The 17177-nt window shown below is 33.9% G+C and overlaps 1 protein-coding gene across 11 annotated transcripts in view; it reads right to left on the reverse strand.

The window, feature by feature from the left end:
- The window catches only part of FCHO2 (FCH and mu domain containing endocytic adaptor 2), an 82239-nt gene that overhangs the window by 22397 nt on the left and 42665 nt on the right, over positions 1-17177 (reverse strand). For 8 of the 11 annotated variants that reach the window (XR_004354392.1, XR_004354393.1, XR_004354391.1 and 5 more), the window contains exons 11-17: positions 15546-15570; positions 8292-8346; positions 5647-5825; positions 5081-5095; positions 4644-4668; positions 3909-3951; positions 2841-2935 (exon numbers count right to left, since the gene is read on the reverse strand). Coding sequence is in view for 8 of the 11 variants with exons in the window: in XM_032674854.1 (XP_032530745.1) it covers positions 2841-2935; positions 3909-3951; positions 4644-4668; positions 5081-5095; positions 5647-5825; positions 8292-8346; positions 15546-15570 (437 nt within the window). In the remaining 3 variants the exon portion in view is untranslated. The remainder of the gene's footprint in view (positions 1-2840; positions 2936-3908; positions 3952-4643; positions 4669-5080; positions 5096-5646; positions 5826-8291; positions 8347-15545; positions 15571-17177) is intronic. The other 3 variants (XM_032674855.1, XM_032674851.1, XM_032674853.1) reach the window with 2 other exon arrangements.

Here is a 17177-nt window from a genome sequence, read left to right on the forward strand (position 1 = left end):
TGTAAAAGAAAGGCCCAACAGAACTGGCTTTCAGGTGAGTGAAGACAAGGCAGTTACATGGTCCGGTCTGATATTTATTCTGTCTGTATCAACCTGTGTCTAATGAGTAACAATATAAATGAGGGATCATATACCCCAGGTTTTTCCTCTCTCATCCTATTGTCTTCAGACTGCTGAAAAAATGAATTTTCCACAAGTATTCCTTGCACTTGCTGTTGCCTGTTGCACGAGATGACAATAGAAGCAGAAAATGCAAGGTTAGGCAATTCTCAATATCTTGCAGATTGGCAGAGCGAGGAGCAACAGGAGAGTGACACAGGAAATGAAAAAAGAGAAATACATTTAAAAGTTCAGATCAAAAGTACAATTGTCCTCTCTACAGGACCATGGCCATTTTGCCATGAACGAGTACATTCTCTAAGTCCACGTAAACATTAGAGTTTTAACACAGTTTTCCCTTTCTAAGAGATACTTTAAATATTATTCAAAGGCTTTAAAACACTACAATAAATCCTATTAAAAGAAAATGTGGAAATGTTAAAAATTATTTTAAAAATACACAGAGATGAAAATAAGGAAGAAAATGAAAAAGAAGCATTTTTACATTATCAAGAGCTGGCTAAAAAAATGTCTGTTGTGTTTGTTCAAGATAACAAAGTTATCTTAAGCTTCTAATAAAGCAGGATTATTCATGGATGACCAAAGACAACTTCTGTGCTGCATAAACCACTGTCTGCTCAAATGCCATGGTAGTTTGAGTGTTCAATGATTAACACAGTTATGAAACAATAGCTAAACAAATGTTTGTTTAAAATAAAGTTCTCTGTGAGGCATGCTATATCATTATATACAGATATGATGTATTCAAAAAAACTAATTTATGTAAGTTTTGGATTGAGATTTTCAAAGCTTTAAGCTTACTTACATGAATCTTCAAGTTGAAGATAAAACATGGATTTAAAGGAAAATACAATCAGATCAAAGTTGTGTATTTTTCAAAAGTCTTTAGAACTAAGTTGCAGGTTAGTAAGCATTTGAACTCTATTTAACCAATACATAGATCCAGTTGTTTTTTCCCCAAATGTATTAGTAATTTGTTACACTTGAGAACACTTACTTTCTACTTAACTCCACAGATTACTGCACAAGGCTAAATATCTAGTTAAGTCCTAGAACAACAACCCTTGAAATAATTATTTAATAGATAAAGTTTGCGAAGGCAGAGATGTATCTAAACTTGACTTATGTCCACAGGACACCGTATTCCATCATGTTCAGTGAAGCCTAGGGCTCTGTGCATAAGGCTCATGGGTATGAGGACTAGGGTAGATGACTCCCTGCTAGATACGGCTACAGAGGATGTAACAGATCTCTGTCACTATTCATCAGACAGAGACCACCTTCCTCCACAGTTCTGTTGCCAGGAGGGACTGTATGAAGATGTCCTAACCTGCTCTGACTTCCTATCCTGGCACAGCAATAAACACTAAATACAGCAGCAACCACCAGCACAACAAATTCTCTCTGCCTTTCTCTGCAGACTGCAACACCAGATCAAAGCTAGCAAAACAGATTATTTTGATAAAGCATAATTTCTTTTCTGAATATCCCAATAATATCTGTCTCTATATAATTTATTCTTAGATGTGTTATCACACATGTGGATTCACCAGCCAATACTACTGACCAGTTACCTAAGTGAGAATGAGACAATCTAATGAATTCTATAAGCCAGATTTGTTAACAACACAACTTTTAAGGGACAAGAATTTGTAGTGAAAGACTAACTTCTACTGAAAACCCAAAGAGTTACATAGCGATACGGATTTTTGCTAAAAGAACGTTACTAAAGCCAAGAATTAACACCAGTTTTTCATAATTCTCCTCTTGATATATGTATTTTTCTTTACTGTTCTTCAATCTGATCTTCAAGTATGATCAATCACAGAGGAAAACAGCTAGAAAGCCATAATCATGAAAAAAGAAGGGAGGTCTATTAGGTTTTTTTTTGAGAATGAATACCTAGTTAAAAAAAATAATCAGTGAACACACTTCCTTTCTCAGGCATGTGGGAGGAAAAAAGTGTCTACATTAAGAAAGCAAAGGTTGGGAAATAGATACATAGTAGGTAGATGGAAAAGAACTATGGAACTATTTTTTGCAAAGACCAAGTTTCACGAAAGCCTGCCAGCGTTCTGCCCACACTAATATCCTGCACCCCAAAATACCCATGCAAGATAAACCCTTATGCTCCACTTCCCACACTCCACGGACCATCCTTTTCTTCCCACTACCCTTGCTCTCAGGATCTCACCTTAATTCATGTCTTAGTCCCGCCATTTTTATCCATCTGCCCCTGGATTATGCACATCTAACATTCATTGTTAACTACAGGAAACAAATTCCTCACAGCAAAGCTGTGCAATGCCTTTATATTACACAGCTCAATCAACTTTTCTGGAAAGAAGAAACTCATCCCTATTCATTGTGCAAGGTCAGCATGTCTCACAGTTGCTGCAACAGTCTCCATTTAATCTCCCAGCTCTACCAGTAGAAGATAAAAGGACTACATTCTACATGGTAAGCAATTTTTTGGAAAGTAAGAAAGGACAGAAGAAAGAGAGAATTTTCCTAAGGTCTCGAGCACCCCCTCTTGCATCTTGCTTTCTAGCTTGAAAGCCTTGTATCCTCAGTTGTGTAACACTTCTAAGGTAGTATACTGCTTTATAAAATTCTTTCATTTTATAATCAAAGTATGTCCCCTTGCAATAACTAAAAAACCAACATCAGAACATCCTCAAGTATACAGAGAAAACGTTATTTACTATTAAATATTTTACCTGAGGAGGATGAGGATGCCAAGGAAACTGAAGAGGAAGATTCAAGAGAACTGCTGAAGAGTGGATCCCATGCCAGGAGGTCACTGTTCCCCTTTCTATGTTAAGAGTTACAATTGGAATATAAATGAAAAATGTATGCATTCATAAAAATCAAATCAACTTCAGTAGTTTGATAACGTAATAAAGATAATAGTCACAAAATGGTTTGGGTTAGAAGGGATCTTTAAAAAGGTTGTTCCAACCACCCTAACCTGGCCAGGGACACCTAACCACTAGACCAGGTTGCTCAGAGCCCCATCCAACCTGGCCTTGAACACTTCAGGGATGGGGCATCCACAGTTTCTCTGGGCAACCTGTTGCAGTGCCTTACCACCCTCACAGAAAAGAATTTCTTCCTAATATCTAATATAAACCTACTCTTAGTTTAAAGCCATTTTCCCTTGTTCTATCATTACATGCCCTTGTAAAAAGTCCCTCAATAATACGATAAAAACATTTGACCTCTTTGTCCATATTAGTTATTCTTTGCATCTAAAAGGAAAAAAATTACAAATTGCAGGTCAAAGAACTGATTCACACATAAGGAGACTATCTGAGCTGACACCTTAGTGCAAGTTTCTGTGTGGGCATACTTCATGATATCAGTTAAATGACTGTCATTTTCAAGGACCTTCATCTTCAAATCCATTTATTTCAGTATATATACATATAAGGAATGGATGTAACTTGGGGGTTGCAATCTTAAACTCTTTACCATGGAACACTGTAGAATAAAAACAAAATATGTCTTATTTAAAAACTGAGAATTTAATAAAAAAAACCTTGCACAATCATGTATTTATAAATGTCAACTGAGACAGATCACAATAAAGCAAATGTATTAAAAGGGGTAAACAAGTCAACAGAAATCTCCATGGTTACATAATTCATTCTTAAGTCTTATAATGCAATAAATGACCAACTTCAAATAGGAGTCAGCTATTATTTCTAATGAGTTTCTGAGTATAAGAAAAATAAGATCAAATTCCTGAAAAACTGCATTTGACAGAATTTTAAATTTGAACTTACTCATTAGATGGAGCAGAAAGCTTTGATTTTGTTAACTCTTCACCTAAGAAAAACATACAGTATTATCACCAAAGTGTGAAACTATAAAATAAAAACTTCAGTTTTGTTATAAAAAGACAGTAAATATTAATGTTGGCAGTTCATAATGAAATATTAAAATGGAAAAAAGAAAATACATTATTTCTGAAAGTTTAAGTTTAGATACTCCTGAAATAAAAGACTACAAAGAGCATTTCATTTTGTGAGGAAGTGTTGTTCACTTGAAATTTCTTCCCTGAATTATACTGCTTTACTGTTTACATCAATACTGTTCTTCAGCAGATTTGTCCTGGTTTCCCACTGAAAAAACCCTAAAGGACAGAAATTAATGCTCTGTCCTCTACCTCTATGGCCATATTTTATATCATACAAATAGAGACACTGTGCTTTGCTGGTTTGTGAATCGTACTAAACTGGAGTAGGTGGAAGGGTTTTAAGAACCCGCACAGGAGTTTTTTCCATGGAGTACCCCCTTTGGCTTTTGGATGTGTCAGAGACAGGCTTGTCTGGTCCTCACAACAGTGAATAGTCAAGTATATAGATAAAGAACAGGAATATAAAACTGACAAGGGAAATATTTTTTTTTCACTTAAAATACTGCTATTTGAGAAGCTTATTTCTTCAACAATTAAAAAAAAAAAATCTACTTTCATTCTGTGTTAAAAAGCTAGCATAAACTAAAAGATTCACACTTACTGGATGAATTTTGATTCATTTGTGCCTGAAACAGGAAAAAATAATTAGGAATAAATTCTTCTACTAACTGTAAAATAAAACAGTTAATAGTCCCAGAGTTCTTATTTCCACTCAACTTCCTGTGAGATACTCTGCTTTCAATGTCAGGCAAAACATTATAAGCTTGCAGAAGACCATGGAACATGAGCCAGGACAGAGCAACCAGTGCACACCTGCCACACCAGTAAGAAAAGGTAGCAATGAATACTGTAGAACTGACAAAGGGAGCAGTATTATTAAATCTCTTTACTGCCTGGGGCAGTAAAACTAAACAGCTTCTATATCACACGGTATACATGAAAAGAAATATTCCTAATGTTTTCTCAATAACTCCCCTCACATACTACACTTACTTGGTTTTAACTAAAAACAGGAATAAAAAACCATTCTCTACTTACAGGACTGTGCCTCTGCTTTCAAAGTGTGGTGAGGGAAAAAAGAGAAAAATTATTATTTTAATATGTTACGCACACTATTTTCCTTAAAATCAGAGCCAGTCTTATTCTGATCTGAATGTTGTACTAGCATACTTTAATACTATTTATCATCTTGTGGTATAAAGGATTATTTGGTGAATTGAATACATCAATAAAGCTGCACTGTAAATGTTACATATATCCACATTATATGATCTGTTTTAAAAGACTTGTATACTATTGATTACAAATTAGTAAATTATGTTAAAAGACATGCTCAGCTAATTCCACGATGTATTCAAGTGTCTTGTGGTGGCCACTGCACAAAGACAAAAACTGAGCACTCACAAGACTGAAAGGAAAGTCTAAATCTGAGAAAAGAGAAGTAAATAATGTTATATTGCAATGAAGTGTACCAAAAACAACCTAGTGCATAAGAAAAAAGAATCATTAAACCTAGAATAAATTCTGAACAGTAAAATATATGTTTACACTACAGATTCTCTACCCCTTTTCTACACACCAAAAATACAAGGTACAAAACTTACAGATATTGCTGGAGAAAGAGTGATGTTCCCTATAGATACTTTTAACTCATCCAAGGAAGGCATAGTATATTGAGAGCTGTTATTTGGCTGGACAGGTTTTATTTCTACATGGAACCTCCTGGGTTCATCATCTTCAGAGTCAGAATCACTGGATGAATAGAAATGATTCTCTTTGGTATGTTTTCCTCAGTTAAGGTGGAAATACTTCAAATTCATCTGCTTAATCTATTTCATAATTATGCTCCACAAAATGTTCATATTAAGTGACCTCTTTTGCGCTTATACAGATGTTTCACAAATATCCACAGTCCAAAATTCACAATTAAAATTCAAGAGTTTTATTCCATTAATCTCCATAATGATGACTTTGTTCAGAAAAGCATGATGTCATATAACTGAAGAATGGCAGTATCTGCCATATAACTGAACAACTGCATATTTGAAGGCATCAGGTTAAATTAAAGATTCTAGAGTAGTAACAATTATGATTTGCAAGACTCAACCATGGACTCACACAAACATAAGAAAAATGTAGAAATCCTTTCAACCAAGTGAAGAGGTGCCCTAGTCTTTTTAATGAGCAGTGAAATGTCCATGGTACCTGCACCTAACACTAACAATGGAGGAAAGAGCAGCAGCCACCATTACTTACCCCTTTTGCACTGTGTCACTGAAGATTTTGCAAGAAAGGATGCCAGTTAAACAGAAGGCTTCACAGAAACAGAACAATGTCAGCTGCTTAAAGCACTGTCATGCTTGGAAAAAAAGGAATTACAATGACAACTCAGCCCTCAAAATAAGGAAAATATAACCTTGGCTCTTCATACGCACAGGAGCTGTACTGAACAAAAGCTCTAAAAGGGCTATGCTAAATCTTAAAAAATGCATTTGTTTTGGCAAGACAAAATTCGACAATTTTCCTCTATTGAAACATAAAAGTTTTGTACCACCTGGGGGAAGCATACATATTCTGTAAGTCAATTCTGTTATTTTCACTTGAAAATATGACAGACATTTGCAATAAATTCCTTCAAACTATTCCCTAACAAAGATTTAAACCTAAACCTCAGAGACATTCCAAATCCATTTCAACTGAAATGATCTGAAAGTTACACTGAGGAAAAAGCCAAATGTCTTCATCTTACAGTGTATCTGTTCTGTCAAAATGGAGCATATCTAGAAAAGAAAAGTTTCAAAGACGAGTAATTTTAATTTCATCAACAGATCTCATCTTAAAGTTATTGCTGACCTTCAAGAATTATTTCCTACAAATCAGGCAGTTCTTGTAAAGTGCTTTTTCAAGACAGATTTAAGTCAGACTTAAGTCAGACTCACTGTAATTATAGTAAAATAATGCCCTACAACAATTATCTTAAGAGTTCCCATCAACAAAATAAATATCCCTTCCTAGAGGCTAAGGGAAGAAAAGAAGAAGGGAACAGATGAGTTCCTGAATCTGGTCAAGATTTTCAGAAGCTGAAGTACTACCTAGGTGACAGATTGCAAATCATTAATATTTTTCACTGAATATATGCCTTTTCTCTTGTTTCACAACAAAAAGAGATAATATAGGAAAGGATGCCCCAGAGAAATCATTCATCACAAGCATGAATGTTGTTCACTTCTCTTTCCCTTTCATAATATATGTAAGGTATGAAATAATGCTCTTCTCAAAACTGGATCAAAGGCTATCACTTTTATATTAATTTTGTAAATAGGAGAGAACACTAAGTGCTTTAATCACTACAGGAATCTTCACTGTGGACACTAGAGGCATGTTCTGTAAAGTTGATAAAAAGAAGGAGGCTATGAGGATGGACTGGCCCCCTGTAATGTGCTGTTAACTGCCTAAAAGTTTTTGCAATTTAAGGAAATTGCACAGCCTAATTTTACTTTTTATCTGCAGTACCCAGAAAATTCAGTGAATACATTTCCAAAAATCAGCTATCTTGCTAACATGTGAGACTTGCTTAGATTATCTACAGCAATTATTCCCAGCTCTTAAGTAGAGCTTTCCTCTGTGATGGTAGGAAAAAAAGTGAAGAAGAATTTTTCCTCCAAAAGAAGAGCAGAGAAAAATCTTGAGCCTCTATAAAGATGGCTCAGAACAAAATCTATTCTGTATATGAAAGCTATAATTAATTGGAAACATTGGAAACAGCATGTGGTGTAAATAATGACACCAGATATAACAGAAATTCTATTTCTACATTGCTCAAGCTCCCAATCATTTTAATGGTGTTACAAAAAAACGGGAGGATGCAGGTATAGAACAGAAAACCATTCCACATGTTTTAAAAAGTTTACAAACTTTACAAACTCTCTGAGACTTTTCAGGGAGAGAGATCTGCATGGCTACCTTAAAGCTTTTGTTCTGGCTTTTGTTTTAATTTCTATTTTTTACTGTCCTCTTAAAGTTCCCAAGACACCTGATCTAATCTTTAACAGTTGCACACACACAGAATTTAAGATACACCAAATTCGGTTCATTTTGCAAAAGCTATGAACATAAGAAGACAAAGCTGCAACACAAGCATAAATGTCATTCATCTTTCTTTACGTAACACTTCATAGTCAGTAATTTCTCTCTCCAAAGAATTGTAGTAACATCAAATAATTTGGTACAGTAACAGTGAAAAGGATATCCTGTGTTGCTTCTGGTTTAATGCTGTATCCTTCGTCATCTACATCAGGAAAGTTCTAAAAACAATAACAAAAATTATGGTATTGACAATTAACTAAAAAAAGTCATTTTTACATCAGACTGAATTTTATATAACTGATAAATTTTGATTATAACAACTCATGAAAGTTATTTTTATTAAATATTAATTATTACAGTTCTCTGATGATATGATCTGTAGTTCAGAAGTTGTGTTACAAGATATCTCAGCAACAGAATACAACAAAACAACGTCTAAATTTTCTGTGAAAACTGAAAAGTTTAAATGCATCTGCTCTTACTGACACTTGGCCCCAAAACATTTTCCCGATTTCTACTTCTGATTCTCTCAGCTAAGTCACTTGAGGTTCCAACGGTGCATTCCCCCTAGAAAAGGCAGCATGCCTGCACTGTTGCTTCAGAAAGAAATATGGACACCACAAGTGCTCAAAATTGCTTTCCAAGGTTTTTCTTTACACATCTCCAGCACCATCTTGGATCTTGAAAGCCAATAAGCATCTGGGAACTTCAGACTGGTTTTGTTTTTCAGTTCTTGCAAGTAATTAAATATAAATTGACAAGAATTATATTAAAATATCATTAAAAAGACTTGGGGACAGAGAGAAACAAGTCTCTAAGATAATCGAAATTTTAAAAATGTGCAAAAAACCAAATTAACGTACGTTATATATACAGGATAAAGTGTATGTGAACTGCTTGATGTCCCGGTAAGTTTATTACAAAAACCTACAACTAAGGTGCCTTCAAAATGCAGTGATCAGCAGTTATAAATATCTTATAAAAATTAGAATATTAATATAAAAAAGGTGATTTATTCTAGTGTAGCAATCAGTTTGTTCTATCAGAAAGCAGCTACTGAGAGGCAGTTTGACTAACAGATATATACCATAGTATGGCCAAAATCTAACTTGTTATTAGAAATCATGAGATATAACCAAATTACTTACACTGGAAGTTTCAAGTGGACAAGGAAGGAAACATATGACTTCAGCTAAAGTTTGAAGCCAAATTTAAAGAGAATATCTCTGAATAGCTTTTGAGTTACGGAATAAGACAAACATAAAAATGGAGTTATCCTTCTATTAAGTTTACAGATATCATAAACGGGATAGCTGATATTTTACTAAGAAAGATCCTCCTCTATACAGCTCCCTAAATTTAGCACTTCTGAATTAAATGGAATTTAAACATAGATCAAACTTTCTGCTAAAAAGACTAAGAAATATAGTGCTGTACAGATGTAACACTGTATCAAAGTAAATACCACATCAAACTAAGGCCAAAAAGCAATACTTAAGCTCCAGCCTTAAAATATGGAACACAGATGCAATTTCTTGAAATACTTGTAAGATCTAGACTTCACTGCTATGTGATTAAAACATAAATAAATTTTAAAAAGAACAAAAAAAAAAGAAGTAATAAGAGTACAATCACACGGTCCAGTACTTTAGCTCTACTTGCTCAAATCAGAGTTCTTAGCTACGCTTGACCTCAGGCTGACCTTGTTTATATACCAAAAAACACTAATGAAACTTGACATCAAAGTAAACAGAACCAAAACATATAGCTAGAGGGTAGGTATATTTTCCTGTAGTATTACAAATCCTGAATCCTGAAATTATTTTAGTTGTCACAGTAGGCAATTTTCAATAGATCAGGATCATTCACGGTTAAGATGAATTGAAAAACAATAAAAATCTTTAAATATACAACATTTAGTTTTTCTTGCAGCTGGGCCATATATGTAAGGGATATTATTCTTGAGTACACAGCATGCTCAGCATGGTTGGCAGATATGGCTATTTTAATATAAAATTGTGAGAGAATTTAGTTTGTAGAAGTTATTTTCACTGCATTATTTTTAAGTTACTGAATAATCTCTAGGATGAAGTAAGTCCTTAGAAAGCACTAAAATCTTAAAGTATCTACCTTTTCTAGTCTTTCAAAGACACTTGAATCATTTACTCCTCAGCAATGGCCCTTTACCATGTAGTCTGTTTCCATAACTTCATAAAAAAAGTCAAAGTTAGTATGTACGTAACAGAGCTGGATACTTTACAGCTTAAGTTCTGAACACAGAAGCACAAAATTCCTTGCATCTTTTCAGCAAGTCTACATTAAAACTTTTTTACTAGCTCTGTGCAGAAAACTTAATGTATATTTTTTTCTATATCTAAATTTTAAATATATGTAATTTAAAACATCTGACTCTACACAGTGTATGCAGAGTCAAAAATCATCTGCATTGTATTTCCAGCTTTGTCAATGATTCAGATGATCTTATACCAATTTATGGTCATTAGTGAGATACTGAATTAATTTTTTTGTGTAAACCAACAGAAGAAATGGGTAGAAGAGATACTTGATGTGCCTTCGTACAGACAATTGTACAAGCAAAACAGTACTCAAAAATCTTACAAGTAGTAACTTCAAAATATTGTTTTCAATATTCTGAAAGACTGAACAGGTGAATGGTTCTGCTTTCTGAAACAACAGAACTTAATTTAAAAAATTACATTTTGTAACAGTGGTAGATGACACAGCATCTTGAGAGAGACACATACTTGTGAATCTGATGTTAATGAAGACATTTATATCTACTTGACTAATTTTTACTCTCTTCTTCACACTCCTGCAGTTACACAGATAACAGTGTGTCTTAAGTATTGGGCACACAATACATACAAGACCTGATTTGCCTACGCTGCTGATCAGAGGTGAAGTCCACAACCTTCATGTATACCTGTGTCATTTATGAACTTCAACACATAAGATGATGATCTTGGTAAACTTTGGCCTTTGGTAAGTGTAGTTATTAATATGATGGGGATTAAGGTCTGGTTTAGCCCCCTAAACAAACATGTAGTAGTCTTTGCACTAAAAAAAAAAAGAGTTCAATATGCATGTGATTTGAAGGTTTCACATTCTCTGATGTTCTATTAAACAATTAAACATGTAGCTATAAAAGACACAGAGTTTTCCCTGTGTTAGTAGATGTAACATAACACATTAACTGAGGTCTTATACAGCTTCGAACATACACTAAAACTTAAGTCCTATAACTCTGTCTTTGCCTTCTGTGAGCTTTCTGGGGTGAACAAATTTTCAAAGAAATAAAACAAGACCTCAGTAAATAAAAAAAAAAATTGCCTGCATAAACAGCTTGAGAACTAAGCATTCTATTGACAAAACATATTTTTTTAGTTTTGGGGAATACCTTATTTTAATTTCCTTGCTCTGTCCCACCTGTCACCCAAAAGCAACAGAAGAAGCCACATCATTACCCTGTCATTAATATCTCTGGGCTGCATACAAAGGACAAGAAAGAAACACGGGGAGCGTACTGCAGTGTAGCTACTTTATTTGGCCCTTCGTCTGCAACACTAATGCTGCCTACAGGTGGGTCATTAGTCAAGAAGTGAAGAACCTTCACTATGCTTCAGCTTGATTTCTTTCCACTTTGTCTTGTCCTGGGATAACTTAAGTGGTCATGAGAGCTCCTTATCAAGTTTTCCTCAAGGTATGGTTCAAGATACGGCATAGCTGAACAGCTCACTTTTTTATGCTACAATTCAACTTCCTGTAATCCAGATGAGGACTGAGGTGGATTCAAAGTAAGCAGCTGAAGCTCATAGGCTGCAACAAGAGAACAAAAAGCCTCTCCACTTTTGACATATTTGAGATGTAAATTTGACTCTGGCATATCCTTAGGTTAAGACAGAGGCATATTATTGGCCTCCTCTCCTTAGGGTGCCTATTAAGCCAACAGACACAGAAGAGGAGAGTAGACAATCAGTTTCTCCCATTGTTAGAAATGCAGAAAGAAAGAAAAACAGGTATTCAAAGTGCCCCTGATCCTGTGCTGTGACTAGAAAGCCTTGTACTCTATACTAATGGTAGCTATTCAAAATATGCCAGAACGAAACATTGTAAAATGCAAAGAAAGAAAAGCATTTGAATTTCACTAAATATACTTGTGTTTCCCTTATTAAAATTTGGTGGTTCCAAAGCAATAAAAACAGTCTATAATTCTATATAACTGTAGTTATGCTATACTCATATGTAAAGAGGTTAATGAATAGTCTTGTATGCCTTGATATATGTTTGCATTTCACTTTCCCATGAAGAAAACCTTAAGCATTATGTTCTGTACATCTGTGACTCCCCTGTTAATTACTTTCAAACTTACTGGACAATTTCAAATGGATTTGACAGACAGAACAGAGAACTCAAAGATAATTACATTACTACACTCTTCATGAAAATATGCAGTCAAGTAGAAGAAGGAGATCAGCAAGTATCCCAACCAAGAGAAGGGTTGCAATTCCAATTCAGATCTTACTGGACACAAGTGGAACATTGTAAATGCTTCCCCAAAATAGAAGTTTCTTTTAGAGCTCCTATCTTCCTAGAGACCATCCCTAGAGACATGGCAAACCCATGGGAAACAAGACAATTAGTTCATCCTTTAGAAAAACTTTCTAGGCAAAAACCACATACAGAGTCAGACTTCAGCTGCTATCCCTTTCTAGTGCTCACACTGTTAATTTTCTAAGGCTTAGCTTAATGGAAGTTACATGTGTAAGCTGACATATAAAAACCCAGAAATTTTAAATCCCGAGAGATACTGTCACCTATATTTAAACTGAGACTCCTTATTGAAGTGGTCAACCTTTTTAACAAAAAACAGTTCTCAGTTCACATCTACCTTCCTAGTCATGAGCACATGAAAACTTACGGCAGTTACAACAAAAATACTTAGGGGAATTAATATTTCATTAATTTATTTTCCAATATATATAACCTGGCAGCTACAAAAAGGATGAGCATAAGTGGCTTGCCACAGATAAATTTGAGAACTTCCACTTTTGGACAAAAGACATTTTTTAGGATGTCTCACTGTTTTGTTTTCTGGAAACAGAGAATACAAATTCAAACACACTGCATTATACATTTTGGACTAGTGAGAAGGCCATAATGGTATACACTGTACATTCAAAGATGCACAGTACACATAGAACTGGCAGATAATGTATTGAAGTCAGTTATTACTGAATTCTTAACTTTTAAAATTTCAGTGTATTTACCTCAGTGCCTACAGTTATAAATAATTGTCGAATGGTTACCTCTGACAGTCCTTTCACACAACTAAAATGCTTGACAAATAAAAGCCACCTTTAAATAAAATTGATTATGTTAATCATATATAAGCCGGACAGATTTTCTGTGAGTGACCAAAACTGACCAAAATTGTAACTGGGACATCTTAACTTGAATTTTCTGAGGTCTGGTCCTCAGCACTTCCTAGCAATCAAACAAAAATTATAATTGCTTTAAATTTTTTTCAATAATACTTTTTCAAGTTCTGTTTCTTGAAGTGTGTAATTTACTGCAAAGATCCATACAAAACAAATCCTCATAGAGATAATAATATAGATGGCTATAATTATTTAGATCAAGTTTGAAAAATTAAACAGAAAAGGCAATCTAAAAGCAAAAGTCAAGAAAAATGAAAAACATTTTAAATGAGACCTTCCAGAAGAGGACTCCAACCACAAAACATAAAAGCACTCTGGGGTGCTTGTTTGTAAGGGGTGAAATGAAATCTCATATGTATGCTGCATCGTGTTTTCACAAAAATTACAGTAATGGTGTCTGTTTATTAAAGCATTCTAACACCATATTCAGAATAATACTATTGCTTGTAAAAAGCAAGAAGAAATCAGAGACTGAACTTTGAATTCCAAATACAGTCATAAAATATTGGGCAGGGAAAAAAAAGGAAAATACAACAAAAGCATCTGTTTTTATTGATAGGCACAATGAAAATTAGTTCTCTCTTTCAAAAAATGAAATATAACTTATATCTAGACAGAATAATTAACTTAGGTGATCATATGGAGTGCAGCCAGAAGGAATGTCAAAACGACTCATAGTTGAATTTTTTAACTAATTATTTTCAATAAATGTGGAGACCAAAATAAGCAAAGAAGAAAATAAACACTGCAAGCCAAACCCAGTTGCAGTGACTGGGTGCACTCCAGTGACTCAACCTGAACCGTCAAATGATACTACTTGCATGAAAAGCCTGATAATTGTAAGGATAACTCCAAAGTTACTTTATTTTAAATGTACCCCAAAAAAGAAATTTGCTCTAAGTCAAGATGACTGCACAGTATAAAACAACTGTCTTGATGAGGATTACACAGTTGTTCTAAGGTATATAGTTTTGTTATGTGGCAAAACTTACTTTTCCCTATTTAGAAGAATGGTTCTAGTAGATGTTTCAGATCAAGTTTCTCAAAAGAAGTTTTAATATTAGCTACTAAAACCTCCCAGTTATTAAATACAAAGAAGAAAATCCACAAAACAGTGAACTTTAAAACTTAAATTGTATAATATAATTGGCATCTAAATAAATGAACTGGAAAACAAATTAGTCTCCAGAAAATCACTAAATTATTCTGTTGATTTTTGCCTACTATAGCTATAGGGAGCTACAATATCTGCTGCACATTAATTCAAGAGAACATACATGTTTAAACAAAAATATTCAATTAAGGAAATAAAAAAATCATTAACATACCAATTTAATTTGCAACTGTCACTTATCGAAATTTATTAAATAAAATTGTAAGACCTATCAAACTAACATCAATGAAAAGCAGACCATTAATAAAGTACATCTAGACATACTGCATTTAAAGCCATGTTTTAAAGGGTATATTCCTACACTGTTGCCAGTGGTAAAGCAGAACCCTGTCAATACTAGCAAGATTTCTCAAAGGAAGCAGTGGTAAGAAGAGGAACATGGTAACACAAAGTTAGGTCCATAATAACCCGAACCTTTTTCTTACTTAAAATCTATTAACCAAGAAATTTAAACTATTAACTTGAAGAATAAAGTAACATATACTTGCAGTAAAAACACCTTGCTTAAAACCTTAAAATTATTGCTTAAAATGATTAGGCAACAAAAATGTTACTCAAAACGTTATTGTATACTCAAAATGTACTCGAATGTAACTGACACGTTTGTATATACTGCTGAAGATTACCTACTGAGCAAAATTAACACTTTAAGTATGCTTTGAAACTACTAAATCCTCTATCAGATAAACAATGCATTTCAAGGACTGTATGTAAGTTACGTTTCATCAGACTGTAGTGTTTGCTAATATTAGCATATGCATTTATTTTAGAAATAAGTACTTACAACTGAGTCTGCATCTGGACACTCCCTATTATAAAAAAAAGGAAATTTACAATTATAAAATGCTCAGGTTATTTTATTCATGCAGTTATAAGTACTTCCTTTAATATTTTCAACTAATTTGAAACAGTGCCTTTGACCCCTTTGGCTCTCAGACTACTGAAATTTTTACTTTAATAATCCACATCCAACTGAATGAAATTTAAACAATAGCTGACAGTTTATGCTCAAAATACTGTGAAAGAAAAACTCAAAAGAAATTATGAAAAAGCAGAATCACACATTAGTGGGTAGAAAAAAAAAAGTATTGACTACCATACTGTATTCTGGATGAATATACTTTAAGATTCAGGTCTCCAGAGTTGATGTGTGAAACAAGTAGAAGTCATCAATGCTAATGAAATAGTCCATATACAATTGCAAAACATTTTGGACAATAACCAGTTCCCAAAGAAATTAAGACTATTCTTAGAGGAATTCAAAGCCTCCCCTTCTAGAATGTCATTCTTAGTACGTGTTTGTCAAGCACAGTTGCAGTCAAGTACTAGAAGATGCTGAAAAAAATAACTGAGTACCCTCCTAGTAAGCACTTTGAAGAAATATGTAGGAATATTTGAGTAGCATACAAGTCCTCTCTAATTTGCATCCTGACAAATAAAGCCTTAAGTGATGGTGTAACTGAACAACAGTGATTTTATATCATCAATCTGAACATCCTAAACATGTACTTAGAGAAAAAAAGTGTAAAAAAAAAAAATTTATTGCAATCTAAAACATCTCTGAAAAGCTAAATAGGTTAAATACAAAAACCACAGTTTTTACTACACTGCATTAAAACAGGTACAAAAAATTGCTAACATGGAAGCATTAATATGAAATGCAGTACAGCCTGTTAAGGAACTGACAGCGAGATGAAGGATCTCATCTCCTCTCAGAGCCCTCACATAAAAGAGGACATATGTTACCAAGTTTCTAGTTGATTTACATCTTATCTCCCTCTGCTGGCTGAACTGAATTCATAGCAATAGACGTATTCTGAAAGCTATTTTATTGCTTGAAAAGAAAAAGTCTTAGACTTCTCTCAAGACGTGGTTTCAAAAGCATCTGTACTCAAACAAGACAGACTGAAGTCCAATACAAATTGAGAAATGTGAAATATGAGGCAAATGAATGAAAGTAATTGTATATAAAAACTAAACCAACCAAATCATGCAAAGCAGTGATTAGAAAAAGAAGTGAAATTCTTGGTTAAACTGTATAGCAATATGCAACAGAATACACCCTGTATGGTATTTCCCCATGTAAAAGCATTACTAGACACACGACCAGTTCAGGCATCAACAGTTTAAAAACTGTCTTGATAAACTGAAAAGTCTGCTTATCATGAGAGTTTTTCTAGATGTGGAAAGCTAGCCCTACACAAACTAAACAAGTATATAGACTAATAAAACAAGAGACTAAGAGAGGACTTGACTTCTATGCGCAGAGAAGTTTCTGCTGACATAGTTTTATTATGTGCAGTCTTTAACAGGATCATCAGCTGAAAACAAAACCAGACAAAATACAGACAAGTAATGAAATTTTTTAAAGAGATCATAAAAAAGTATTAGAGCATTTTACAAAAGCAGAATGAAT

Source organism: Chiroxiphia lanceolata, chromosome Z (assembly GCF_009829145.1).
Source record: "Chiroxiphia lanceolata isolate bChiLan1 chromosome Z, bChiLan1.pri, whole genome shotgun sequence".
Classification (NCBI taxonomy): domain Eukaryota; kingdom Metazoa; phylum Chordata; class Aves; order Passeriformes; family Pipridae; genus Chiroxiphia; species Chiroxiphia lanceolata.